At 40.6% G+C, this 27140-nt stretch overlaps 1 protein-coding gene across 2 annotated transcripts in view; it reads left to right on the top strand.

Annotated features, from left to right (window-relative positions):
* Nucleotides 1–25249, top strand: part of itpr2 (inositol 1,4,5-trisphosphate receptor, type 2) — a 44272-nt gene extending 19023 nt beyond the window's left edge. Inside the window, exons 34-57 of one of the 2 annotated variants that reach the window (XM_088378466.1) lie at nt 171–285; nt 388–569; nt 950–1092; nt 2530–2638; nt 10728–10848; nt 10988–11175; nt 11262–11442; nt 12029–12186; nt 12272–12472; nt 12965–13075; nt 13160–13255; nt 13354–13473; nt 14476–14613; nt 14689–14881; nt 14976–15101; nt 15379–15554; nt 15633–15797; nt 15878–16061; nt 17402–17485; nt 18193–18314; nt 18419–18584; nt 18865–19025; nt 23046–23207; nt 23888–25249. In XM_088378466.1, coding sequence (XP_088234592.1) covers nt 171–285; nt 388–569; nt 950–1092; nt 2530–2638; nt 10728–10848; nt 10988–11175; nt 11262–11442; nt 12029–12186; nt 12272–12472; nt 12965–13075; nt 13160–13255; nt 13354–13473; nt 14476–14613; nt 14689–14881; nt 14976–15101; nt 15379–15554; nt 15633–15797; nt 15878–16061; nt 17402–17485; nt 18193–18314; nt 18419–18584; nt 18865–19025; nt 23046–23207; nt 23888–23968 — 3483 coding nt within the window. In that variant the 3' untranslated portion in view covers nt 23969–25249. Of the gene's footprint in view, nt 1–170; nt 286–387; nt 570–949; nt 1093–2529; nt 2639–10727; nt 10849–10987; nt 11176–11261; nt 11443–11932; nt 12187–12271; nt 12473–12964; nt 13076–13159; nt 13256–13353; nt 13474–14475; nt 14614–14688; nt 14882–14975; nt 15102–15378; nt 15555–15632; nt 15798–15877; nt 16062–17401; nt 17486–18192; nt 18315–18418; nt 18585–18864; nt 19026–23045; nt 23208–23887 lie in introns of both variants that reach the window. The other variant, XM_088378465.1, reaches the window with a different exon arrangement.
* The last annotated feature ends 1891 nt before the right edge of the window (nt 25250–27140 follow it).

Below are 27140 nucleotides of genomic sequence, written 5' to 3'. Positions count from 1 at the left end.
CTTTACTGAGTTTAGCTAATTTCATAGTTTAGTTGTAAAGTTTCATTTAGTATTTGACTGTTTATTAAGTGCCAATTATCGGCATATTTAGAGTCGGTATTTAATGTTTATTTGTTGAAATTAGCGCTGCATTTGATTGCTAGGTGTCTTATGTCTTCCCTTTGCCACAGACAAACCAATCCATCTTTGTCAAGCTACTCCAGTCAGCTTTCAGGCTCTACAGCTGCACGTGGGTCACACAGAAGGCCAATATTGAGAACTGCATCAGAACACTAGCTGACGTTGGTAAGGACTGAGCGATTTCAGTTTGATTGACAGCTCAACATTTTGGCTCATTTGGCTGAAAACAAAATACTACAAATTCTGTATGCTTTTTTTTTTTTTTAGCCAAGGCACGGGCAATTGCAATCCCAGTTGACCTGGATAGTCAAGTCAACACGCTGTCTCTAAAGGTCCACAGTAACATGGTTCAGCGGGCAGCAAAGGACTGGAGAACCTCTGCTCGTGCGCGGCCCCGCAAGGAGAACCTGGGTGGTCCTGACTACAAAACCATCATTGAAAAGTTGCAGGTATTAATCAATTATCTAATAAATAGCTATCAGCAGGACGGAAAATCCAAAAATCCTTGACAGACACCAAAACCATCTTTTGCTCTGTGATGAAAACATTTGATCTTCTTTCTTTGTACCATGTATTTGTGATGTTCACCGAAACAAATGCAGACAAATCTGCTAAAACCTTTACGTAATGTATAGCACAGAATGGTTGCCCTTAGATTTAGAGTACTTCTTTGGTGCATATATTTAAGGCAATATTCTGCTAAATGAATATTAACATCAAAGAGACACTATGCACACCAATTACATACATTTTGTTGAAAGACCAAATAATGTTTTGAGTCCATTTTGCTTCAAAATCATTTGACGAATGTGCCTGCATGTGCGTGCAGGGTGTTGTGTCCCATCTGGAGGAGCAGTTTAATCCGATGGTTCAGGCCGAGTTTTCTGTACTGGTGGATGTCCTCCACAGTCCTGAACTGCTGTTCCCAGAAGCCGCTCGCCTACGTTGTGAGAGTGGAGCTTTCATGTCAAAGTAAGTCACGAATGATCACAGGTTAAGTAAAACAGGAACTTTACAAGGTTCAGTTGACAAGTTTTCATCTCCACAAAAAAAAAAACTGTCATTTAAAAGTTCTACGAACCTTTTTTGTTGTTTTGCTACATAAAGAGATGCCAATTGATAAGGATTTATTCCACTTGGTTCCCAATGGGTACTTGAAACTCTTTTGCAGATTACAAGTTGCATAATAGCTCCCTTAATATCAAATCATTTCCTTTAGATGACTAAATTTTTAGATTGTAATCTTGATGGTTTAACAATTTGCCATTCGAATTAAAAGTAAGTCAGGGTTGGTGCATTCCCAACTTGACAGACAGTTTCCGTTTGTTTGCACGGATTTACCAATCCTCTCTATTATCTTTAAAAAGTATAGCTAAGTCATTGTTTGAGATGATTTTAACTTGCATCAAACTCATTTGCAGCTGAATGTTCTTTTATTGCATGAATTTTACTTCAAATATTTATCAACTCTAACCCATATTAAAAGTCACCCTTGTAAATGTCACACCTTGGACCTCCATTAGGATTGTCAACACATCACATCTGCTTGGTTTTAGCAATCTCAGATCACTTTTGTAATACTTTTAAAATGAATTGTACTATTGTACAATGGCCTTGTTTTTTATGAGGTCGTGCCACCTCCCTTATATGTAGAATTGTTTTCTAATTTTCTTAACTTTTTAACAGGAACCCCCCTCAGGCATTAAATCCCCCCCTCCTTAAATCCCACAGCACAGATGAAACAAAACTATAAAAAAGAAAAATGTTAAGAACTGCATTCAAATAAGAAAGCTATTGCTACCCTACGTTGGGGCTGGGTTGGCTTGAGCGATGCTTGACATATAAAAATGGGTTAATTGTTTGACCGAGAATAATCACTGCTATGAGAATACAAGACTAGCATAGATTGCAAAACAAACCTTGTCATCTTTTCATCATATGAATGCCATCAAGACAGAACACGCACAATGCTAAATTCCTTCTATCCTTGCATTCCTCTTCTATTCTGAACTCGTATTTGGTTGCTCTATGATGTCACACTATTCATGGATCTGTTAGGCTTCATTGTTCTAAACTGTTCAGTGGTGTCTGAACTGAACTGTACAATTTGGTGAAAACGGAGGAACCATCCCAACATTTTATACTGTTTTTTGCACTTGCTAGTCTAAATAACAAATATTAAGTTTTAGTTGTTCTATAAATCATGTAAGACAAATGCCATCAGTACTATACCAATTCAGCCATCTTTCATTTCATTACATTCTCAATCTTACATTTGACGCAGAAATTATATGATTGATTATGAGACTTGATGGATTATCTGACAGTGTCATTTTGCCACCAGATTTAAAAAAAAAATAAGGCAAAATATGATTAGCGCTGATATAAAACCTTTATGGCTTTTTACAGGCTTATCAAACACACCAAGAAGCTTATGGACAAAGAGGAAAAGCTTTGCATCAAGATCCTGAAGACACTCCGAGAAATGCTGGACAAGAAGGACTGGGTTCAGGAGTCTGTGAGTAGTCCACCCACACGATTTGGCTCATAGACACAAAGTCCTTGTAATGAAGGGGAGAATTTTCAAGGTTTGTTGTCTGCTTAGCCTTGTTTGTAAGTGTCAGCGGTGCTCTGCTGCTGCCGGCAACCCTCATTCTCGCCCATGTCTGTGAGCCAAGAATCTCCCTCATCTGTATGCAGTGGGCCTTTCTGAGTTACGTAAGGATAGGAGGCACTTGAGGACACAGACTGAGAGGCACAGTAGGGGGAGGAAGCAAGGAGAGCTGGTAAAGGATGAGGGGTGAGGTCTGAATAAGCAAATCAATACTGCAGAGGCTGTGCAGAGGACATAACTTCAACTATTTGGTGAAGGAATAACAGCTGGTGATTGAGGGAAGTACAAGGTCACTTCCCTCAATCACCAGCTGATTGTTTTTGGTCACGATGGCCTGGAAAGTAAAGCTGGAAACTGCAAATGTCAGGTCCCTCATGACGATTACCTTGAGGCGTTGATCATGTTCCTCCTCTCAGGATATTGCATATTTATTTTCCATACGCAAGCTTGCATCACTTTATTAGTAATAGTGTTCCTTATTACAACGCCTGTTATTATATTACCATCATTACTTTTGTATTGCATGCCACCATTGCAAGCAAACCCAGAGAACTCATCTTGTCCCGAGCCTGTGGATTTTTCTCCGAGCCAAACCACTGATGGTGCAGACCAATCACAAAGCAAGTGTGTTTTTGGATCTGCGACGAAAACCAGAAGCGCAGAGGCCGGTAGAAACAAACGAACTAAATATGGCGACACCGGTGGACAAATGGACTGACTTTGCAATTAATTTTTTTCTTGCAAAATTAGATACAGTTTCCTTTTTGACAGAAGAACAGGTTTTTCATTTTTAGCTGGTAAAAATACTGGTGACAATATAATCCATTTTGTGATTGGTCAAAACAAACGTTTGGTACAAGTTGCTGCATTGCCAAATCAGCTCGAAGTATTGTACTGTTATAGGAACCCCATTGGAACTTAACTAAATAATCCATCCATCCATCCACTATCCGAAGCGTTTTCTCCTCACGAGGGCTGTGGGTGTGCTGGAGACTATCCCAGCAGTCTTTTGGCAGTGGGCGAGGTGCAGCCTGAACTGGTCGCCAGCCAATCAGAGGGCACACAGACAAACAAGCATTGACACGATCACAACTAAGAACAATTTAGAATCCTCAATTTGCCTACCATGCATGTTTTTGGAACGTGGGAGTAAATCAGACTATACCCGAAGGAAACCCACGCAGGCACAGGGGAGAACATGCAAATTCCACACAGGGAGGACGCAGCCTGGAATTGAATCCACAATTTCTGCAATGTGAGGCATACCTGCTAACCACTGCAACACCGTGCCACCTCCTGATTAAATAACTGATGAACAAAATATGACATCCGCAATGAATAACAATGTTTCTCATTCGTGTAGACGTACAAAATGGGAGCAAAATGTTGGTTATTTCCTGAATAAATGTTAACAACCTGTGAGGAAATTAAGGGACATGTTTGTGCTGGTGTCTCGTGGACGCTTAATTAGTTTTTTCTTCTTGTGGTATTCGTAAACCTTAATTGACTTGTACTAAAAGATCAGATAGTGGAAAACCTGTCTCTTCTCTACATGGCATTAAAAAAGCCAGACAGTGCGCAGAGGTAGGATAAATATCGCCTTGTGTAGGTGTGTGTGCTCAAGCGTGTCTCAGTGGCCTCTGTCATATCCTTGTAGCCCTGAGCGTGGAGCTGCAGCCTAACTGCACAGAGAGGGGGTAGGGGGGGAGGGTGGGGGAGGCACAGAGGGGGAGGCGACAGAAGTTGATGGAAATAATGAGAGAGAGACAGACAGAAACAGACAAGGAGAGGGAGACGGAGTGACAGCATTAGCATTAGAGGCTGGTGGCTGCCCAGGGGTGCAATGAGTTGGTGGGGGGAGAGAGAGATGGTGAGGAGGAAGAAAGGGAGGCAGCCATGTGAGGATCCATGTGAGCGAAAGAGGGGGGGGAGGGTGCGACGGCTGCAGCGTGAGGGATTGGAGAGAAGCGGCGTCTGCTCAGTCCATGAGGCGAGAGGGCAGGGGTTGTACTTATGTAATAGCCTGCAGTAGCTGAGCCAACGTCACGTGGACCATCGCGTTCTCACTCATAGCCACCCCTCCCTTCCTCCTTCCCTCCCTCCTTCCTTCGTCTCGCTCTCTTCCTCCTTCTCGCTGACATTCTCTTCCTTCTGTCTTTGTCTGCGTCCATCACGTTCTGGATGTACACCTGGCTTAGCTTCTCGCTCCGCTCGTTTATTGCTCAATAGAGTAACCAAAGAGAGATAATGGGTACTTTCCAAATAGTTACTGTTTGTGGCTTAAATGAAAGTGGGGAGAATGATTGTGGGTGCATGGGAGGGAGAAATTTTAATGAAAATATCTTAACAGTACTTCATTTTTTACTGAAATATGATAAGCCATTGTATGTTTACAAAGATACATGTTTTGTTTGTCCGAGAATGAGGAATTTAATGAAATATTGATCGCCTCATACTTTGTCACTCAACAGTTAGTTACGCCCTTGCAGCCTTCTGTTCATTTTCATCAAACATGTTTTCCTGTTGTCCTTCATAGTGTGACATGTTAGTTGAGGTTTGATCTGTGAACACAGTAATTGAACTTGGCGCTGACTGGTTTCAAACAAACTCATACATGGATTGCTTGTGGGCCTATGCAATCTAGTTGCATCTTTAATTTAGCATGTATTTGGTTAGCATGTCATTCCATAAAATAATTTCTGACCTTTATTTACTGTATTTGATTTTATTTTCTAAATGATGGCACACCACCAATGGAAAATGTCACAAAAAAGAAGGAATACAGAAAAAAGGATGATCTCCTTTCAGTACGCTCACAAATTTCCAATATTTAATTTGGAATCTGGGTTTATGAAGCTTCAACTGTTCACACTCACAGCATGACTGTACTGTACCTTCTGCTATCTAAAGGAAGATTATTTAGTACTTATTCTTTAAAGTATGTACGCATCAATCAAGATGACATTTAATTTTGCCACTCACCCTCCCTGCTCACCTTTTTTTTTTTCTTTCACACCTAGCCTCTGCCAGTCAGTCACACTGTCTGTCCTTTTTTCCCCTCGCTTGCCAAGTTTATCACAACCTTGCCAAGGCAAAGCAGATTTACAGATTACCACCCTCTCAATGCTAAGCGCATCGCATGCACCCATGTGTATGGTAAGACTCTCTTAGACGCACGCACATTCCAAAGCATGCAGTGCCATGCTGGCTGTTCTTGTGTGTCAACTCATCCATGAGCTCACCTCAAATGCTCAAATGACCTTTATTTGAATTCTGGAAGTTTGTTGTGGCCAGTCAGAAAGTTGAAGTCACTTAATTTAAACTCTGTGACCCTTAATAAGTAATTTAATTTTAGGCCAAAAATGTTAATAGTGAATGTGTTAATGGCAGGAAAAAGGGTGTCCTTGATTCATCAGATAGGTGTTTGTATATTATGTTCTAGTTTCCACAGTGACAAGAAATCAGCACGTGTTGTTTGTCTGCTCTGGCCGTGACTGGGGACAGGAAGTCCGTGAATGTGTGTGCATGCGCATGGGCATATGTGTGTGTGTGTGTGTGTGTGTGCACGTGTGTGTGTGCACGTGTGTGTGTGTGTGTGCATGTGCAAAATGCGTTCTATTCAGCACACTCATTATGAGATGTAAAAAAACAACTTAAAAAGCTTTTTTTCCCACAAATAAGATGCAAGGCTTTATAAGACTCACATATTTAATATAAATATAAAACAAAATACAGTCATTTACTGCATGTTCATTCAAAGTGTCCCAATTGCCTTTTTGAAACAAAAAAGCTTTCATACTTTTAGTTTTCAACACTGACACCACCAAGGAAACAGTGATACAGTAGCAATTTGAAAGTGTATAAAACTCGATGCGAGATTTTTTGTAATAAAATTATCTGACTCTCTACCCAGTGAATACAGGTGTGCCCCAGGGCTCTGTACTGGGGCCCCCTGCTTTTCATTATCTACCTTCCTCCCTCTTTTTCATACATTTTTCTTTGCTTTGACGCCCAGCTCTACCCTTTCTGCAACTCCAATATTTCACTTCCTCTGTCCTCATTAACCCTCTGTTTAGCAGACATTAACACCTTGTTCACCACTAACTTTATATAATTAAACAACGACAAAATGACTGCATTTTCCAGTTAACAGTTTATCCATCTTAGTTGATCACGCTTTAGTTTCCCCTTGCCCCAGTTGTGAAAGTTGTGAAGCAGAAGTTTGTAAACAAGAAAAAATGTTCAAGAATTAAAAACAAATCAGCAATTATATTGGCCACACGTGCAAGTAGATTAAAGCTTTTGTTGCAATGTCTCAAATAGTGCTTCTATCCTTGCGTACAGCCTTGTTGCTTCTTGTCTTGACTTTAAAATCTCTCCTCTTCAGACTCCTTCACTAATCCCACCATCAGCTTCAACTGGCTCAGAACTCCGCTGCTTGTAATAAATGCAATTAGTTGCCTTCAACGAACCAATTTGAATGTAAGAGTTTGACTTCAGGAATGAGATGAGTTAACATTCATTGGAAAACTAATGAACAACAAACAATTTTGGTGTGTTTAAGATGAGCTAAAAATACATTCCCAGGATTGGGAAAATCTGCAAATAAATGGTTTCATTGTTTAAATTGAAGCCCTTAAATCCAAGACAGAAAGAGTTGTGGCTTTTAGCCTAAATGTATAGTAAATGGAGGAGTTTGTTGAATTGTGACATGCTTTCAAGTTCAAATTTTCAGAATATGGGCTAAGCGTCATGGAGTTGAAATGCAAATGGCTGGCAAACACAATGGCATGCATGACCTCCACGCACTTCATAACCTTGCAATTTGAGTGACTTATAATCATGTGATGTTTGTTGAGATCATTTAGATAGTGTCAGTAGCATGGCTCTCTTTTCGAAGGTTTTGCTAGGTGGTGCTAATAAGCCAAAATTATCCGTCAGTATTAGTGAATATGCACGAACCCCTTGTTTCTCTGTGCCGGCACTTTTTTTCCCCCTGCATTTAGCGCATGTTGAGTGACATCATCCAATTTGTCCTCTTACATAATTTGTGTGGCATCATTCCAGCCTTTGAGTCCCACTGCAATATCTCACCCATGACATCCCAGCTTGAGGGGAAATGTTTTATCTCTACAGTCTGCGCTATATCAGAATAGTAAAATGATCTATGAAGATGAATTAATGTCAAACAAAACAACAAACATGTCCTCCTTGGACAGAAAACTTTTTTTTTTTTTATATGTCAGTCTTTCTATTTTTGATATGGTTAAGGAATCACATGCTGTCCTCCAGCTAATAGTTTTGAACACTTGTTTATGCTGCAAACTCCCTTGAAGCAGTCTTGCCAATTGCTCTCACATGTGGGCCTAATTTGTTTTGCTGTTGCGCCTGTTAGCTGAATAAAAGCATTTTCTCTGCCATGACACAGTGCATCTCGAAAACATTGTAACTGGAGGCATGTGATGAGTGCGTAGCTTTTCATGAGATCCCTAGATGTAGGCATTTAGATTAGACTTAATTCAATTAGAGCGTAACAGCATTACTAATGAAATCGTGTCAAAAACACAGCCGACGATTAACATTACCCCTGCTAACGTCATCAAACTGATCAATTACAGTCCTACATTTATGTCCTGCTTAAACTTCTTTTGAAGAAAACGCAGCTTACAGAAAACAACACAAATACTGCATTATTTATACGAGTAACTCGCAGGGAATAATTATTAATTTTGAAATCACTCATTGGTTCTTTAGCCATAAAAAAGTCCCACTGACTTTTGAATATAATGTTTGGAATTTTACTACATTAAGTAACCAAGTTTGCTGCTCAATATTAATTATGGTCATATGTTATGTGGCCAGAGCACAGCTCCGCAATTATGCCTGTCCATTTGACATATTCCAGGAAGCAACACATTCACGCTTTGTTCTCTTCATGTGAACTCTGTACTGTCCACAGGAATGTTGCTGTGCTCTGTGAGCAAATTAAATCTGCATAGACTGTTTGTTTTGATTTCACATCAAAAGATCGTTTAGATCCTCTTATTTACGGCTGGTTCTGAAACAGAATCTGATGTTTGAAACCACTTGTTTTTAAAGTTGGAAGTTGTGATATGTATCTCGTGTGCTTTTTATGTACCAGGTTAGCATGGCGCATAACCAGGTGTGCACTCTTACATTGTTTATCACGGATATTGCATTGATGCTCAGATTCAGATAGAGATTTTGGCCGTGAAGACTCTATTTTATTAGTTAAATATGCAAACAATCTGAGAACCAGAGAACAGTGTCTTTGCCGTTTAAAAAAATAAAATGAAAGATATAATTTCATAAAGAAAACAACCTTTCCCAGGTCAAGAGATCAAAATTTGGGAAACTAGTGTGGTGCCGCACCTGTGGATTTACCGCAGTTTTCAAAATATATTTATTTACTTAGTTTTGCCCGCATTCTGCTTGGCCAGACGGTTCAGCAGCTTCCCCTCGAGTACCACTGGCCAAAAAGGCCAGATAGGACTTCTGCCACACAAAATAAAGGAAGGGACTATGTGGTTGAATTACATTGAGCATACTTTATGAAATAGGTTTATCCAAGTCAACACTTTAAATCTTTGATTAATATCACTTGTGCGTCAAAACTATAGTTTGGTGAATTCTTTTTTTTTGTTGCACTTTACAAGTTATGGAAATAAAATTTGATTATTGTGATTGTCGTTACCATTGTTGTTTATTCATTGGTACTTAAATTTGTTTTGTAATTGCTCATTTTAGGTTGTTTTAAATGCCCACAAAATTAAGATTTGATCCCCGTGGAATCAACACTTTTTTTCCCCTGTTATTTCCTGGGGTTCTATATTGTTATCATGCTGGCACCGCTGTAACTGTCCACATGATTCGGACCCCATTTATTTGGCACTGTGCTTCCTATGGCCTCAGTTTTGCAGACAATTGACCTTGTCTGACCGTAGTGTAGCAAAGGGCAACCTTTTTGACTTTTTTTTTCATGCTTCTTTGTTGTGGTAAAAAATGCAGACAGCAGAAATGTGAGGCAAGGGGAAGGTGGAAGAAGTGTGGAAGGAGGGGGAAGCTGTGTGTCTGTGTGCGTGTGTGTGAAAGCCTAAGGTGGGGATCGGCAGCTCTGGACACCACAGCCGCAGTGTGGCGTGCCGGTGCACATTTTAAAAGTCTGCACCGTACTCGTTTTGTTTCCTGGGCAACCTTACATATTCTCATGAGTTAGTCTACCTCTATTTCTGTCACTCCTCTCATGCCTACTACACGTCTGACTGGAGGGTTTCTCATCAATGCAGCAGCAAGATGAGTCAGACTGGGCTGACTCTCATCTGCCGCCATCCTGCCTCCTGTCTCTCTCGCTCTCTCTCTGCAGAGCGAGCCAGCAGACTGCAGCACCCTGAGGAGAGAAAACAAGCAAAAACCCTGGAGAGTTTTCATTTCCAATTTATACAAAACTAACATGTCCTGGCAAAAAGAGGAAGCGTTAAGTCCAACATTATTCTCGCTGCAATGTGAGAAAGTGTACTTTGGGACGAGTTTGTAATGTCTGTCATGTAGTCGCACACAGACTGTGTCTGTGCAATGCTGCATGGAAATGAGGAGGGCTCAGTGGATCCTCAACTTTAGTTGTCAAGAAGGGTGTGCTGGTGTTTTTGTGAACACTCAGCCAGACAGTGCAGGCAGACAAGTGTCTCCACTGACTGCAGATGAGATGTTTACTGACACAGAGAGCGTCAGCTGCATGGCCACGTCCACATCTTCTGCTGGACTGCACCTAACCAACAGCGTTGGTGAGGCGTGACATTGCCTCATTTGTCTCTGTATGCACTTGAAACGCGTTATGCTATCCTTGCAGTATAAGCATCGGGGACGTACTTATGCAACCAGTCATAATTTAAATACATCTTAATAAAAATACATTTCATCTTACATTTGAAATAATGATTATATGGATTTAAGATCATATTTTCTTTCAATTTAGGGAAAGGAATTGAGAGAGACTCTCCTCACTCGCTACTTTAGAAATCAAAGATGCGCTTCTAAGACCGAGATTGGGATTGGAAACAGCTCACCTCCTTGTTTCCCCAAGCCAACATTTGCAGGTACCTTGTATAAACTGGCACCTCACAAATGTAATGCGTAGACTGTCAAATAGAATGTGCAACTTTCAATATCACACGTGTCCAACTGCTGTGAAGTATTTCTATTGACATGGCCGTAATGCATGTTTGTTCTCGACAGGAGGTTCTCTCACAGCCGACTTTGACAAGCCATGCAGTAGTATCATGGATATCCAGTGTCAGCTCGACATTGTTGGAGCGACTGAGCTGGTGATTGACCTCATTGTCAACACTAAGAATGACCAAGTGTTTGAGGAGAGTGTCTTGCTGGGCAATGCCCTTCTGCAAGGTGGAAATACACAGATACAGGTGATTGTCATCGACCTCATAACACATCCATTTTCTTTTGCAAGTGTGACAAACAGTTGAAATGAAACTTTGTCTGCCTCCCCTAGGACTCCTTCTACAGTCAACTTTACAAGCAGAAGAAGTCGGAGAGGTTCTGTAAGGTTTTCTACGACCGCATGCGTTTGGCTCAGCAGGAGATCCGTGCCACTGTGTCCGTCAACATGTTTGAACTCAACTCCAGAAAAAGGGATGATGACGCTGACTTTGGTGGTGTCGGATTCAGAAAAGGTACAGACGAGCAATGAAATATTGAAAACTCCACTTATGTCATAAGCAGTGTAGTTAAAGACAGGATCACAAGTGGGCTGCAAAAGTTGAAAAGATTCAGGCTCCTTAAAAAGACCTCCAGGTCTCAAAGCGACCTATTTTATGTGTGGCCCTCAAGTTGAATTTGCAACAGTGGCGGAGAAAGCAAAATGTTGCTTTGCTGACCTCTTTGTCGAATATTATTCTCAGTCAGCGCTGTCACATGTCAGAGACCATGTGACTTCTAGCATCCATGGTCTATCAAAAGTCCATTGTGTCAAGACTGTGTGCTTTCATGTTGCAGCACCCAACTCAATTTGTTCACTCCAGAAATGAATCTGTTGATATGACCTTTGTTTTTTAAGGCAGTGTGCATCGTCAATTAATCAATTTGTAAAGGCTTGGTTGTTCCAAAATACCCTTCTGGCCTTCATTGAAACATGTTGTTTTACATTTTCATCTATGCTGCAAGGGAAAGACTCAGGACTTCATATGAGGGAGGACATGCGAGGGCAACTTAAAGAGGCTTCGTCTGTGACCTCTAAGGCTTTCTGTGCTTTCCGAAAAGAGCTGGATCCTGATCTTGAAGCCTTATGCCACAACAGTGGAGTGACAGGGGCTGAAGAGGTCTTAGAGGAGACTCGCATGAGCCAAGCCATCACCATTATGAAACCCATCTTACGCTTCCTTCAACTTCTCTGTGAGAACCACAATTCTGATCTGCAGGTACCGGTTTTGTTATTATTGTCAAATAAGCTTCGGTTGTGGATTTCACTACTTTTTGACTTTTGTCCATCTTCTCGGTGTGTAGAACTTTTTGCGCTCGCAGAACAACAAGACCAACTACAATCTAGTATGTGAGACACTTCAGTTCCTGGACTGTATTTGCGGGAGCACCACCGGAGGCCTCGGACTACTTGGCCTTTATATAAATGAGAGCAATGTAGATCTGGTTCGTCAAACCTTGGAAACCATCACAGAGTACTGCCAGGGCCCCTGCCATGAAAACCAGGTAGACTGCCATCTGAATTATTTATTAAAAAAAAAAAAAAACATGTACATGACGTGACAGTAAACAATGATTACAAAGTATGCAAAGCCAAACCAGACAATTTGTGTGGCTGATGAAATTAAATGCCAACAAAAGAAACATTGTTTAATCACAAGAAATGTTACAATAGATGTTCATGCATCATAAAATGTCATGTCAACCCCCAGATACAATGCTTATCTTGAGCTGTGAGCTGCTTCGGGCATATATCTAAAGTGATAACTCACCATCCTTGTCATTAGGTTTGATCCACTGAGACATGGAGATGTTGTCACGCACCATTAGAATTAGCTGATTACATATTACTGTTAAGGTCTGGAAGGTTACAAAGCGTGTACATACTTGTAATGTGTTGTACTCATTCTCAGTCTTCTTTTCAGCATTTCAAATTCCACTTTTCAATTTATTTTCTAATAAGAGCCACGCTCATTCATGTACTTCTTTCATTTCCAGACATGCATTGCCAGACATGAGTCAAATGGTATTGACATCATTATTGCGCTGATTGTCAACCACATCAACCCCTTGGGGAAGAACCGCCTGGACCTGGTGCTGGAGCTCAAGGTGAAGCTTAAGCATGTGTCTGCTAAATTATGATTGCACAATGATTAAGTCTGAGTATTTCAGTGAATTTACTACGTTTTCTAGAATAATGCTTCCAAGCTCCTGCTGGCTATCATGGAGAGCCGCCACGACAGCGAGAACGCAGAAAAAATCCTCTTCAAAATGAGACCTACAGAGCTTGTGAGTGTCCATCCTGTATATGCTTGCTGTGGTGCATATAGAGGAGACGGCTCATTCGTGGATGCCATATAAAAATCTAACCAATTGTTGTGGCTTAGGTGGATGCCATGAAAGAAGCTTTCGCCCAAGCTCTGGAAAGTGAGGAGGATGAGGACAGTGCTCTATACCACATCAAGCCATTGGATGTTGGGCATAACATTTACATACTAGCCCACCAGGTTAGTTGCCAGTAAACTTTAGACAGATCTGATGGGCTGGATCAGATCGGCCGATATTTTGCGATTTATTACTTTGTGAGATCTGCCATAGTGGCCATTCAAACTTTTTCAGCCTACTATCTAGAGGGAGACACCAATCTATTTTGTCTAGACAGCAAACTGAACCAATCAGTACAGTAGTGCAGTCGGCAGTCATATCTAAAGAAATACATACATATATATATATATAAGAATCTGTCTTAAGAATATGATTAATTTTTGTAGTCAATGTCAATTAATCCATTATTTTCACATCATAAAAGGAAAACAGCATGGCTGAGAAGTCATTGTTTATCATTACCTCCACAGTCATGGTTTCATAATAAAAGATGCTCACATCCACAACCTTGCTCAACACTTTCGTAATACAAGCAAGCGCAAACCCAAGTAAAAAGCAGCATTTAGAATTCTGAAGCATGAAGAGACTAAATCTCATTGTGCCTTTTAGATACGACTTGAAGTGATAGACCATTAATGGTGTACAAAATGGAGCTCAGCAAATCAAATCACAGAAAAGAAACTGGTATTATCTAATAAATGAAGTTCTGTAAAACTTTGCTTTTTACATCGTACATAATGTGGGTGCGAATAGCTATTTGTCTCTATACAGTATGTGCTCTCCGATTGCCCAGGGTGTAGTCTGCCTGATTCCTGTCGTCAGCTCTGACAGGCTCCAGCCTCCTGCAACCCTGAACAGGATGAGAGCCATAGACATTTTTCACTAAGTGTCTTTCTGAGCATTATTTTGTGATTTGTTCTCACGGCTATATGGAGAAGGCAAAAAGAGTATAACTGAGAAAACAACTACGACATGGGTTGCATGGGTTTGACTCTTTTAACACCAGCATCATGCATACAAATGGTGCAGTTGTACATTTATTTAATGACTGGCTAATATGTAATTCCTTTTCGTTTCTGCTCAACTTGGAACCAATTGTATTTTTTTTTCTTTCCTCTTCCCAGCTGGCTCGACACAGTAAGATCCTGCAGCAGAGTCTGAGACCAGGGTCAAGTTTGGTAACTGGAACAAGCTCAGACCCTGACAATGATGAAAAGGACGATGCCCTTCAGTACTATGCCAATCACACAGCTCAGATTGAGGTCAGAATTTGGTGTTATATAATATTCTTCTTGGAATGGACCAAATCATATCATTAAAGAAATTGCATTTGCTAGATTGTGCGGCATGACCGCACCATGGAGCAGATTGTTTTTCCAGTCCCCAACATCTGTGAGTACCTGACCCAAGAGTCGAAAATGCGCGTGTTCACCACCACTGAACGAGATGACCAGGGCAGCAAGGTTAACGACTTCTTTCAGCAGTTTGACGATCTCTACAATGAGATGAGTTGGCAGAAGAAAATCCGAAGTGAGTTTTTGCATGGCAGGGGTTGCAATTTATTTTTAGAAAATGATTTGAAGAATGAAACCGATTAATCTGTCTACTCTCCTATTTTCTGTAGAAAATAAGACTTTGTTTTGGTTCTCACGCCATATCTCTCATTGGGGGAGTATTTCCTTCTACCTGGCCTGCCTGCTCAACATCTGTGTGGCTGTATTTTACCCATTTGGAGATGATGGCGATGAAGGTGACAAAGTGATATTAAAACGTAAAATTGAAAACTATCGATTCGATAATGCGTATAGCCCGGCTACATTTCTTGATTTGAAAATTTGACCCAACTGAAATCAATTCAATTCCTGCCTGAGGTAAAGCGTATCCTCTTAAGTGTTTGTGAGACAAAACATCATTTTCAAACAGTGTTTGGAAGTGTAATTGAGATTCCAAAGTTTAGAACTGAATAATTCGTAGACGAAAAGCAGATACTAATGTCCTGTTGTTCCACCATTTTTTTCTCTCCACAGGGATCTTATCAGTCTTCAACTGTGTAATGCTGTGGGCTGCATTGGCAGCTTCCATTGCTTTACTTCCAGTATTACCCAAACCATGGGGCATCCTTTTCTTCCTGGTCGTCCTCATTTTACGTGCAATTTATACCATGGGCCTGGGTCCTGCTTTGTTACTACTTGGTACCATCAATGTAAGTGGCCGAAGACTTGAATCACATATTGTTCTAACTTCTAAATGTGTTTTTTTTTCCCTTTATATACTCTTACAGTTGTTCAACAAGTTGGTATTTTTAGTGAGTTTTGTGGGAAACCAGGGGACGTTCATCCGTGGTTACAAAGCTGTCGTTATGGACATGCTTTTCGTCTACCACCTGGGCTATGCACTCATCTGTGTTCTGGGTCTCTTTGTGCATGAGTTCTTTTACAGCTTTCTGGTAAGACCTACCAAACACGAGAAAGCTATATCGGATGAATATTTACGTTGTAGGTGATTCACGATAACCTCCCCACACAGCTCTTTGACTTGATAATCAGAGAGGAAACGCTGCTTAATGTCATAAAGAGTGTGACGAGGAATGGACGCTCCATTATCCTGACCGCAGTTCTGGCCATTTTTCTTGTCTACTTCTTCTCCATTATCGGCTTCCTCTTCCTCAAAGATGACTTCCGCATGGAGGTGGACCGTCTCCCTGCATCAGGTCAGAATTTTATTCGTTGTCACTCTGGTAAAAATCAACTGCGTGGCTGTGTTTTTAGCCGCAGCTCTTATTTTGGTAGCATGACTTATTTGTGGAGTGGTGTGTTGTAGTCCTTTTTTTTTTCCTCGGGACCTGTTAAATTACTTTTGTTTTCATTTTAATTATTTTTAGACTGTTTTAACACACCATAGAACTTTTTTTTTTTAACTGCGAACTCCCCCGTTTTTCTGTTGCATTTGAGCTGCTGTGGTTATTAGTGCTTGATAGGTTTTTTTTCCTAACAATTTGAGGATGTCAGGTTGAACGTAACAATATTGGCACGCAATTTAAAAAAAAAAAAAGTCAAGTCAATTAATGTATAGCACCGCATTTTACATTAAAATGCCCGGTGTAGTTAAATGTTGATAAGTCAAAAAGGCACGATCATTCCCAATCAGGCTTGAGAATGAACAGTCTGTTCGCAGACACATGTTTTGAAAACGCTGCACAGTGTGGGTGTGTTAATGAGCTGTGGCTGTGAGCATTGCACGGTCAGGAGAGACAACCAGCAGGCACATGTGCACCTGTTGCATAACCTGGTGGCCGCGCCATCCTGTGTACTGCCGAACAGCGCCCAGACACGCGCGCACACAGCACAGCAGTGGCAGGTTATGTAAGCGGCGGCTTTCATGGTTCTGTGGTTGTCGGTTCGGGAAGGAGCTGAGGTGCAAGGCTCCAGCAAACCTGCCCGGAAGGCTGTCCAAACAGCAGCCAACCCACGGCTTTGACCTTTCACCTCACCACGGCTCCATAGTCTCAGGGCTAGGGCCGTTCCCTTTCCTTCAGACGATTACACTTAAATAGAGGTCCTAAGTGTCTCAGAACTTTACTGCTGTGCAATTGATTTGTTCCGTTTTTTTCCAGCGGCACTTTGACATCCGCCCACCCAGCAGCTGCTGTTTACATAACAATCATATACAGTGTCTTGCTGATTATAAGCACTAATTAGAAAGAGGACGGTTTTAGAAGCCATTTCATTTTTAAAAATTCTTTCCCTTGCATCTGTTTTCCATGCCCAGCCCAGTTTACTGGGTGAGAGGATGGCTGAAGTCTGAACAGATTACCTGTCAATCAAGGGGCTGGCACAGACATATGTACTTACGTTAACACTCACATTCACACCCCTGGATATTTAGTATTTATTGAGCCTAACATACAGTATGTACATGCTTTTGGACTGTGGGAGAAAGCGCTGGAGAAAAAAGACACAGTCAAGAACATAAACTCAACAAAGAGAAGCCAAAGTGGACTCTGCCACTCTGCATAACATTCAGTGACAACGACACATCTCTCATTTTTAGGATATGGACATTTATTTGGTAAACAAGCGTTGGGAGATTCATGCCCGAAGGACAAATGGTCTGGTTCTATTAAAACTGCTCCTGGTAAGTTTTTCTCTCTGCTTTTCTTATTGCTTTCCATATCTTATGATGAAGGGGGAAAGATTTTGTGGTTTGACGGCCATTTAAAAACTGTGTAGCTTTTCAGCACAACAGTATCGTAGCCATTAACCATCCTAACATCAGTGACCGTGTATCCACAAAAATCCAGACACACAATAGCTCGCTCGCTTTCACACACGTACACAGTTACACAAAGAAATCTGATGTGGCAAAAAGATGACTCATCAGGACACCTCACCTGCGTTAAATCCACACACACACGTGAGTCCACCCATTCCCATCTGTAGTGTTCATTGTTACCATCACTCCAACATTTAAAGGTTAAATGACATTTTCACGTTTGTATATTTCCTATTTGTTTGATTGTAGGAGTTCATTTGGTCTTAAGTCACGCTGTTGCTAGCTATTGCTGGGATGTTTTTTTAGAATCATGAGTCATCTAAGATCTGAGTACAATCATTTTTTTCTACAATATTTCCTTAGCGTCTAAATGACATGTTTTTACATTAAAATACCCCAACGAATAAGAACACTTAAATTTTTACCCTGTGCAGAGGCACTCCAGAGCCCCAACTATTTGTATACAGTGCAAGCAATTAAAAAGTTATTTTGTCCTAGTATGTCTCCTTTGTTCAAGATAGAAAATTTTACACGATAATGATCCTGTATGACTTATTGTGCGTTTACAGATGAGGACGAGGGAACAGAGAGGGTGTGCGACACTCTGCTTATGTGCATAATCACTGTGTTGAACCAAGGACTACGTAATGGTGGTGGTGTTGGCGATATCTTGAGAAGACCCTCCAAAGAGGTCAGATAAGGACAGAAATGTACTGTATACATAGTAGATGATATTTGTGTTTCATTGGTTAATTTGCATTTTCTCTCTATTCTGCCGGTCACGGGCCTATCCAGGAACCGCTGTTTGCGGCCCGCGTGGTTTACGACCTGCTGTTCTTCTTTGTTGTAATCATCATCGTTCTCAACCTCATCTTTGGCGTAATCATCGACACTTTTGCCGATTTAAGGAGTGAGAAACAAAGGAAGGAGGAGATCCTGAAAACTACTTGTTTCATCTGTGGTGTGTACAACTCTGTGGTCCATAAAACCTGCACCCTTAAAAATGCTGGGTTGAAAACAATCCAATTTGGATTAAAAATTGGACCAAAACCAATTTTCTTTTCTGTAGAAAATAACCCAACAAATTGTGTATTTTTTTTTTTGCACAAAACAACCCAAAGTCAAATTGATTGCACTTCTTGAGTCGATACGAATTTTTAACCTAGCAGTTTTATGGATGTACAAATGATGGTGGAAGAGATGAGGCTATGCTTGCAAGATAATGAGACAGTACCTTTCAGGATTGGAAAGAGACAAATTTGACAACAAGACGGTGTCCTTCGAAGAGCACATCATGTCTGAGCACAACATGTGGCATTACCTTTACTTCTTGGTTCTGGTGAGAGTGAAGGATCCCACCGAATACACCGGCCCAGAAAGCTATGTCGCCCAGATGATAGCGGTCAGTATTACATGCACACCCAAAAAAAAACAAAAACATTCCAAGTGCCCTCAAATACACTCTATTTCAGTAATACGGGATTTTTATTCTAGTGCGTTTGCTTTTTGTACCACCTTCATTAGTGTGAAGACATGTACAGTACGAGTTGTAGACGCCTCTATTGCAGTCACAGTCAAAATAGAGACTGAGCCTCTGGCCTATGCCAAGCATCATTTCCTTCTGCTTTTGCATGACTGGAAAGAGACGTGGTTTCGTTGCTAAGGTAGTCTACTGAGTTAGCCCTCAGGGATAGAGTGTAGTTAAATAGTAATTAAACCCGGTCCAGCTCTATTAGCGTCAGTGCACCGACTTGCAACACTGACACACAGACCAGAACGTAAAGGAGGTAATGGCAGTTGAAGTTGATATTGTCAGTTAATGGGTTTAAATAAAGCCTTAGAGCATAATGGCACGTTTGAGATTAACTTTGATTTTGTGATTGGGCAACGGGATGGTCAAATTATAATGAGCAATTTGCAAGACAAACACATTAAGTTCAATATGTGTCGGCAGGGCTTCAAACTGCTGTTTGGAAAAAAAAAAAAAATTAAAACAAGTGATGATCAGTCAGTTTTCCATAGCATTGTGTTGATCTAAAAATGTTCATTATCATCATCATCTTGGTTAGTTTTGTTGATTATTCCAAGATCATCTACAAAAAATGCTGCTTTAATAAAATATTTTATCTGTTCATCTATGGGAAGTCAGTTACATGAATTTGTCAGTGCAGTTGCAACAGAAGGATTAGAAACTGTGGGATACGAAGTGACTTGTAAAGACACTGTTCAGATCATTCTATACTAGAACTGTTGCTGAATATTTTTAGAATGGATTTTTCTATTGATTATTCCATCGAAAAATCTGCTAGAAATGTTTCTTGCATGAAAGTGTATTACGTAACCATTTTCCCCATTTACTATTAGTTGGTATTGTTTAGCTATTAAAACAACTAAATAACAATTCAACAATATCACACGAGAGAAATCAATGTTGTACTCACCAAACGTTTTGAAACTGCTTCAGTTATTCTTTTTACATAGTAAAAGCAGACATTTGCAAATATCTTGTTTTGATTCATCACAAAAGATCATCTTCTAGTTGTCATGAATGACTACAAAAAATAATGAATTAATGTTGAGGCTGACATTGGAGGATTTGCACAATTCCAAGGGGGGAAATAGCTCTAAACAATTATGATTCTTAAAATAGTTGCCGATCAATTGATTAATTTTCACTGCTTTTTTTCCCCCCATATCACAACGTAACCACCTGTAAAATAAAATTCAGTCAGTAAGATAATATCGGTATAGAGTCATTTGTTGCATGTGTATCATAACATTTAAATGTTTAGTTAAATTTGTAGGTGAGGGTTCACCTTGACTCACCATTGACTCATTACAAGTGAGTAAGACTTCAGTGCATGCATTCATTGATATGAGTGCAATGGGTTTGGTGTGACACTGGGTTGAAAAGTATCATTACTCAATGTAGACAGTGAGTGTATAACTTGACTGTGTGTGTGTGTATGCGCTCGTGTGTGTGTGCATGTGTATGATGGTGTTTGTGTGTAAAAGGACAGAAGCTATAGGCTCAACAGGTCCTGCATCAGCCGGATTACATAACCCATCTCAAGTGGCCTGCTAATAGCTCAGCCTGCCTGGCATGTGCTCTCCTGTCTCTTTCACTCTCGCACACAAATCTTATATTTTGAGACTTTCATTTATCGTACAACACACATAGACGGGCAGAAAATTATAGAATGTAGACAAAACAGCAGAGTTGGCGGCATAGGAAAAGAGACAGCACAAAGCAGAGGTCAATTTTTGCTCTGTAGGTGAAAATCTATTGACAAATTAATGGTAATGCAAGTTAACATAAATATCTATGTGCAAGAGTGTGAGAGGGAGATTGAACTGAGAAAATTGACGCTATCAACAGATCAAGTGTAAGGTCAATGTGCCATTCTTGCCATCACTCTCAATTCAGAGATTTGTTGGTCCATTTTCACTCACTAAACAGCTGGGATTTTTTCTTTTGGCAGCGCTACATACAAAATAAATCAGAATTGCCACTCTACATGCGATACCATTTTTGATACTGTGGTAATTATTAAAAAAAGACAAATACTTTAAAAAAAAAAACATTTGAAAAAATTCTCGAGAATGCCATAGGGTCAATCAAATAAAATTATTAAAATCAGAAGTGAAAAGATATAAAAGAATAAATAAAAAAAATCAAGACTATCGATACTTTGCAAAATATTGAAACGTTTGACAACACTGTAAGATTGTAATTTGTTTTCACTTAAACTATTGTAAATATCTGTGAAAAATCACTTCTGAGTGTATTGACTAGGTAACAAGATAAGCTGCCCTGTGCAGTGCTGGTTCGATCTGAGGCTCCTGAAAGTCTGGCAATATATCTCTTGCTGTTTGCACATGTACAGTACAGTACATTGATGCGATTGTGACTGTAGCAACTGTGAGAAGCACGTGGACATTTGTAAATGCAAGCTCATTTAGGCGTAAGAATTGATCAGTGGAGCAACAGTGGAGCTAAGTCATTCAGGCAAAACAGCACTAAGTAGAAATGAAAAACAAGAAGATGTAAATCTTCAGATTGCCTACATCCATGTTTCAGTGTGAGTAATGACGGTGTTTTCAACAGAAAAGTGTTGTGTTTCTTAAAAGCCTTTTCAAAGTATACAGAAAGGAAATCTTCCCAGAAATGGGGGTTTTGTGCAAAATCTGTATTTTTCATCCAAACAGTTCAGTCGCCTTTTAAGAATCCGGCAGGTGGAACCGCTTTTTGAAAATGAAACTAGTCCATCGTCCAAAAAAACTTGCGGATTGCTTATCACTGCTCTCCACAGCGATTTTGTTTTTGTTGGTAGAACTACAAACATTAACTCAGTCATAATCACAGCATTGAATTAAAAAATCATGCGCTTCTTTGATAAAAATGTGTCTACACAGTCGTACGCCAACAACACACCGCATCCTCTACACGAGTCATTTTCAAATTCAGTGTTTTTTTTGTTTTGTTGTTGTTTTTTGCACATATTTTACTGACGTTCCCAAGTATCAAGAAAAATTTGCATTCTATGCGTTTAAAAGGATTTCGGCATGAATGTGAGAATATGGCCCTTGGTGTGCCAGCTCGTCCTCAACATCTCACACTGATCTCTTTTACCATGCCTGAAATATATTCTTACATAAGAGTAGGTGGGAGAATACCTCATTGCTCTCACAGAACACGTCGTGGTGGTGCCAGTCTGATCCCACTCACGACACCATTTAGGTCATTCTTATCGCAAGTGGCCAATAAATATTACACAAGATCAGCTGATGACAGTTTGTCTGCGTGAAGTCATGTCTCTCCCCCACGACACGTTCATGCAGATGCACACCCACGCATGTGCGTACATTTTGCATTGCAGGTCTAAGTCCATTACGTAATGCCAATGGTTTGTTTTCCTCAGCGACTTTTTACGTTCTGCATTTTTTTTTTATGTGAACAACAAAACACGTTTGGATGAAAACAAAACGCAAATGATGGGTGACAGATGGCAATTTCTACTTGCACAAGTGTAGCTTTTTCATGCGAGACAAAAAAATAACATCACGGCCAATAATGTGGACAGTGACTCATATCCGCATTGAAATGCCTGTCAGATAATGTATGACCACACTTGACCGCAACGCAGAGACAAAAAGGCCATCATGCTCAAGTGCAAAGCAAAAAGCAAGCTTCTGTCCTTAGAGGATGATTTCAATTCTAAGTTGTTTCCAGCACCTCCATGTTGAGTCTTGCCCTCCAGTCTGGTTGAAGCTGTGTAGAATCACACCCTGCTTGGTGCCGACTGCCAAAATTGCCGCCGCAGCTGTCTCCTTGACATTCTGACTCAGCTCTATTTCGACCGTTATTCACTTCATCCTTCTCACAGTTTCTCTCACTCCCTATCTCTCCTTCATCTCTCAGGAAAAGAACTTGGATTGGTTCCCCCGAATGAGAGCCATTTCTCTGGTGAGCAACGAGGGGGATAACGAGCAGAATGAGATGCGATTGCTGCAGGAGAAACTGGAGAGCACCGTCACGCTGGTAGCTCAGCTGTCCGGCCAGCTGTCTGAGCTCAAGGAGCAGGTAAAGACCCGTTTTCATCCTCTCCTCATCTGACTATTACTGTACACGCTGTCGTTGGAGCCTCTCTTGACCTAAAAAATATTAGCAGGCTAAGCGATCACAGGAAATTGGTGGCCTCACTTCTCCAATGTGACCAAACAGTTACTCTTATGGGATCTTAATGGTGATGCGTTACAAATTTGTTTTTAATTCCCAATTGTCTTAACATGTCTGTGATTCTTGCGTTTGCAATTTGTCTTTAGGCCCCGCCGTCTTGCCTTGTGTGAAGTTGAAATGTAACAATCTCTTGTTATTACCAGCACTCACCCTGAGTCAAGTCTCAACTAATGTCCCTGATATAACCCCAATTTGTCAATCCAGCTTCCAGACAGGCTTTGACAGGTTCAAAGGTAGTCTTGGGCCGTGTGAATGACTGCGCTGATGCAAGCGTGACTGATCACCCCTGTCACCTGCCCTCGCCGACATGTGATCCCGGTCACAGACTTGTCCTTGTTCCTCTTGCGACAGATATGTCAATGAAATGCTCGCCGGGGGAGCATGACGCTTTAAATAAACAAAACAACAAACGCTGTATGCAGTCATGGCTGTCACATCGACCAGCTGATCCCTGTTATTGTGTGTATCATGTCTACTCTGCGTGCAAAGTAAAGCTCCACCACATGCTTGTGTGTTTTCCACAGATGACTGAACAGAGGAAGCACAAGCAGAGGCAAGGATTATTGGGTCCTCCGCCGACAAACCATCACATCTCGAATCATTGAGGGCCTCACAACCTTAACACAATGGATGGACACTGTGAGGAAAAAAACCCAATACAAATTGCAGACGCGCAGACCTACAGTGACTCTTCATCGTTAACAGCTAACAGACGATTAGTCACAAAGTGCCTTTTGTACGACAGCACTGTCAGTTATGGGCCACATCTGTGCCGTTTGGGACAAACTATACAGGTTGCCTGCGCACTTCCATGCCGAGTGGGTCGACTGTGAATGATTGAGCGGACTTGGCACGCATCTGCCAGTGTGGTATTCGTGTGGCCAACAGAGGGTGAAGGGAGTTGTTATGGTAAGATTAGTTCTTTGCTGTCTCAGCCCGAATGCCTTCGCTTTCTTAAAGTGGAAGTCAACCCCAGAATTTTCTTTGCAAAGCATTCTGATTACTATTGCGTTTGTGGAATGAGAGTTAAAAGCTGCTAAATTCATCTGTTTTTAGCGATCTCAGGGGGCTCTGCCATTTTGCCACTTCCTGTCGACTGTAAATGACATCACACTTGCCAGGCCTGAGGTCCCAGCTGATCACGGCTCTGCTTCAGAAAACTGGTGAGCTGTGATTGGTTGTGACCTGTGACCTTACAACTGTGATGTCATTTTCAATCAACAGCAAGTGGTATTATTTCCGCCCCCTGACATGGATAAAAACACAGTGGGTTTTTCCTTTTGAATTCATATTCCACAAATGAAACATTAATCACAACACTGTGTTTCAACTATTTGGGCTGCACAGAACATGTTAAGACAAAGAAAATTTGGGGGTTGACGTCGTCTTTAATATCGTATCCGAAAGTGGACTATTGGTACCAAGATCTGTACTTGGCACTGGGTTAGGAGTTGTCTTTATTCCTTTTAGATTTCTGATAAGAACCTTTTTAATAACTGGAGTATTATTATATTTTTTTTACATTTTTGAGTCCGAATCTTTGCTGCCTTACTCATGATTGAAAACTGGATTATTGTTTGTTGCACTTTTTCCACACAAAAGGGAGAGACCTGTCCAGTTTGGGCTATTGCCTTATGATGCATTCGCTGCGCCACATCTTTTTCTGATTCATTCAGATTTCCACAAAGTAATAAATGAATGTGAATAAAATTTGTAATTCTTACTTGAAAATGATTTTACGTCTAAATTGTTCATGGGAATAGCATGTAATAATGACAATGAGGACATTGATTTTATCGGGACGTCAGATAAGTAATAGATGTTTGTGTCTACTACTATTTCTTAATCCATTTGTCTGTATAAATAAAGTGTATACGTAAATGCCATGAAGGCTTATGTGACTTTTTTCCTACAGTTTGGTTCCAAAACAACTTTTCTAGAACAGGGCCATCCTCATTCAGACATAATTGTAATTTAACTTGCGCATTGGGTTACTTCTCTAATATTAGAAATGAAACTGATGCTGTTTTGTGAGCAGTTTCCTTCATGTTGCCAATGACACAAGAACCCAAGACCAAACCAGAATCTTGAAGTCACTTGCCAGGTGTGCTTAAACATGAAAAGTCATTTAATCCTGCCTTATGTTGACCTTGCTATTGACTAGCAACCAGTCCAAGATGTACCCCTCTCTTCTCTAGCTCACCAGCAACCCTAATTGATGGTATCATTGAAAATGGATGAATGGGCATCCTTCCGTGTGAGTGGGAGTTCAAAAGAGCCTCCAAATATTCAGTCAAAACCATTATTGAGTAGCTTTTTAACGATGTACAAGTACACTGAAAAAAGGTGTTTAATTCATTCAATTTTATTTTGTCAAGAAGTTGCACAAAATAAAATCATCTGGATTTGGATATATTTTTAAACTGACTTAAAAATGTCTGGATTTAGATGGGTTTATTTTGTGCAACCATCTGAAGAAATACAATTGAGTAAATTTAACCCTCAAAAAATGTAATTGTATTCAGTCTCCCACCAAGCACACAGGTTAGTTCAACTTGCTGCTTATTTTCCCAAAATACTCTGCCGATTTTGTAAATTCAACCCATATCCTTGCCAGAAGGCTGCATACTTAACTAATTAGTGCTTTTTACTTGGTTAAGTAAATTTTTACCCGCTTCACTACCCACACTTTCATCCTGAAGTAACTTCCTGAGATTTCAAATGTATATAGATTCACAAGCTGTCATGGTTTTGTTGTGTCTCAAGAGGATTTTTTCCTTGATCAAGGCAGCTTCAAGGAGTAGTTCTCAGGTATCACTGCAGACAACAGTCTTGTGGAGATTATGACCTTAGCAGAAATAGTCGATTAATACAGTATGACAGGCTGATGTCACCAGTCTGAAGAATTGCATACTGCAGCGTGTTATTAGCATCCACAATATGCAATGGCACGAGCGATGCTAATACAAAGCTGTTAATGCTTCACCATCTTCACATCTGTCCTTGTGTAACCCAGAAGATGAATGCATGCCACAGTTGACCTTCTGCAGGGAACCCTGTCTGGTCCCATCCTGCCCCTCCCTTGCCCTCCCCTCCCTTCCTGGCTTCAGTTTGCTGTTTACAGCAGCAGGGCTATGTCTGCTCCTGCTGCCCGTGACAGCCATTAAATTTAGCCCACGCAGAGACACTTTGCTGAGCAGCTGTTACTGCGTAGACAGGACCGATCAAGTACAGCAATCATTGGAATAGGGTGCTGTCAGAGAGCAAAAGCATGCGAGATCCACAACGTCATTGAAAATTACTTCACACACACGACTGAAAAGCTCTCGCACACTACCAACAATCTTTCATATACTACAGTCTCACACACCACTTTTACACACTGCTGTATTTCCACTCATACACCACTAACACACCCTCTCACGCACTTCAAAATTTATTGAAATGATTTCACACATGACTGAAACCCTGATAGACACTACCATTTTGTTTTTTCTTTCTACCGATTTCTTTCCAATTCTATGCTACTAAAATACTATGACCTACTCTACCAAAATGGTCTCACAAACTATTTTTATTTTTTCTTTCATACACATAAAAGTAGTGTGAGTGTGTCAGTAGTCTGGGTTGGGAAAATGTTATGAATTAGTATTTGAGAGTCTTTCAGGAGTGTGTGAGAGGAAAAGAAATTCTACAGTATTTGTGACGGTGTTTCGGTGGTGTGGTAAGCAAAATCAGGCCAATTTCTGAATTCATTTTCTATCGTGCTTCCCTCAT

The sequence above is a fragment of the Syngnathus floridae genome, chromosome 6 (assembly GCF_059516105.1).
Source record: "Syngnathus floridae isolate MCC-2025c chromosome 6, RoL_Sflo_1.0, whole genome shotgun sequence".
In the NCBI taxonomy this organism is placed as follows: domain Eukaryota; kingdom Metazoa; phylum Chordata; class Actinopteri; order Syngnathiformes; family Syngnathidae; genus Syngnathus; species Syngnathus floridae.
The sequence above is the reverse complement of the archived record's forward strand: the minus strand, read 5'-3'. Positions and strand labels throughout refer to the sequence as shown.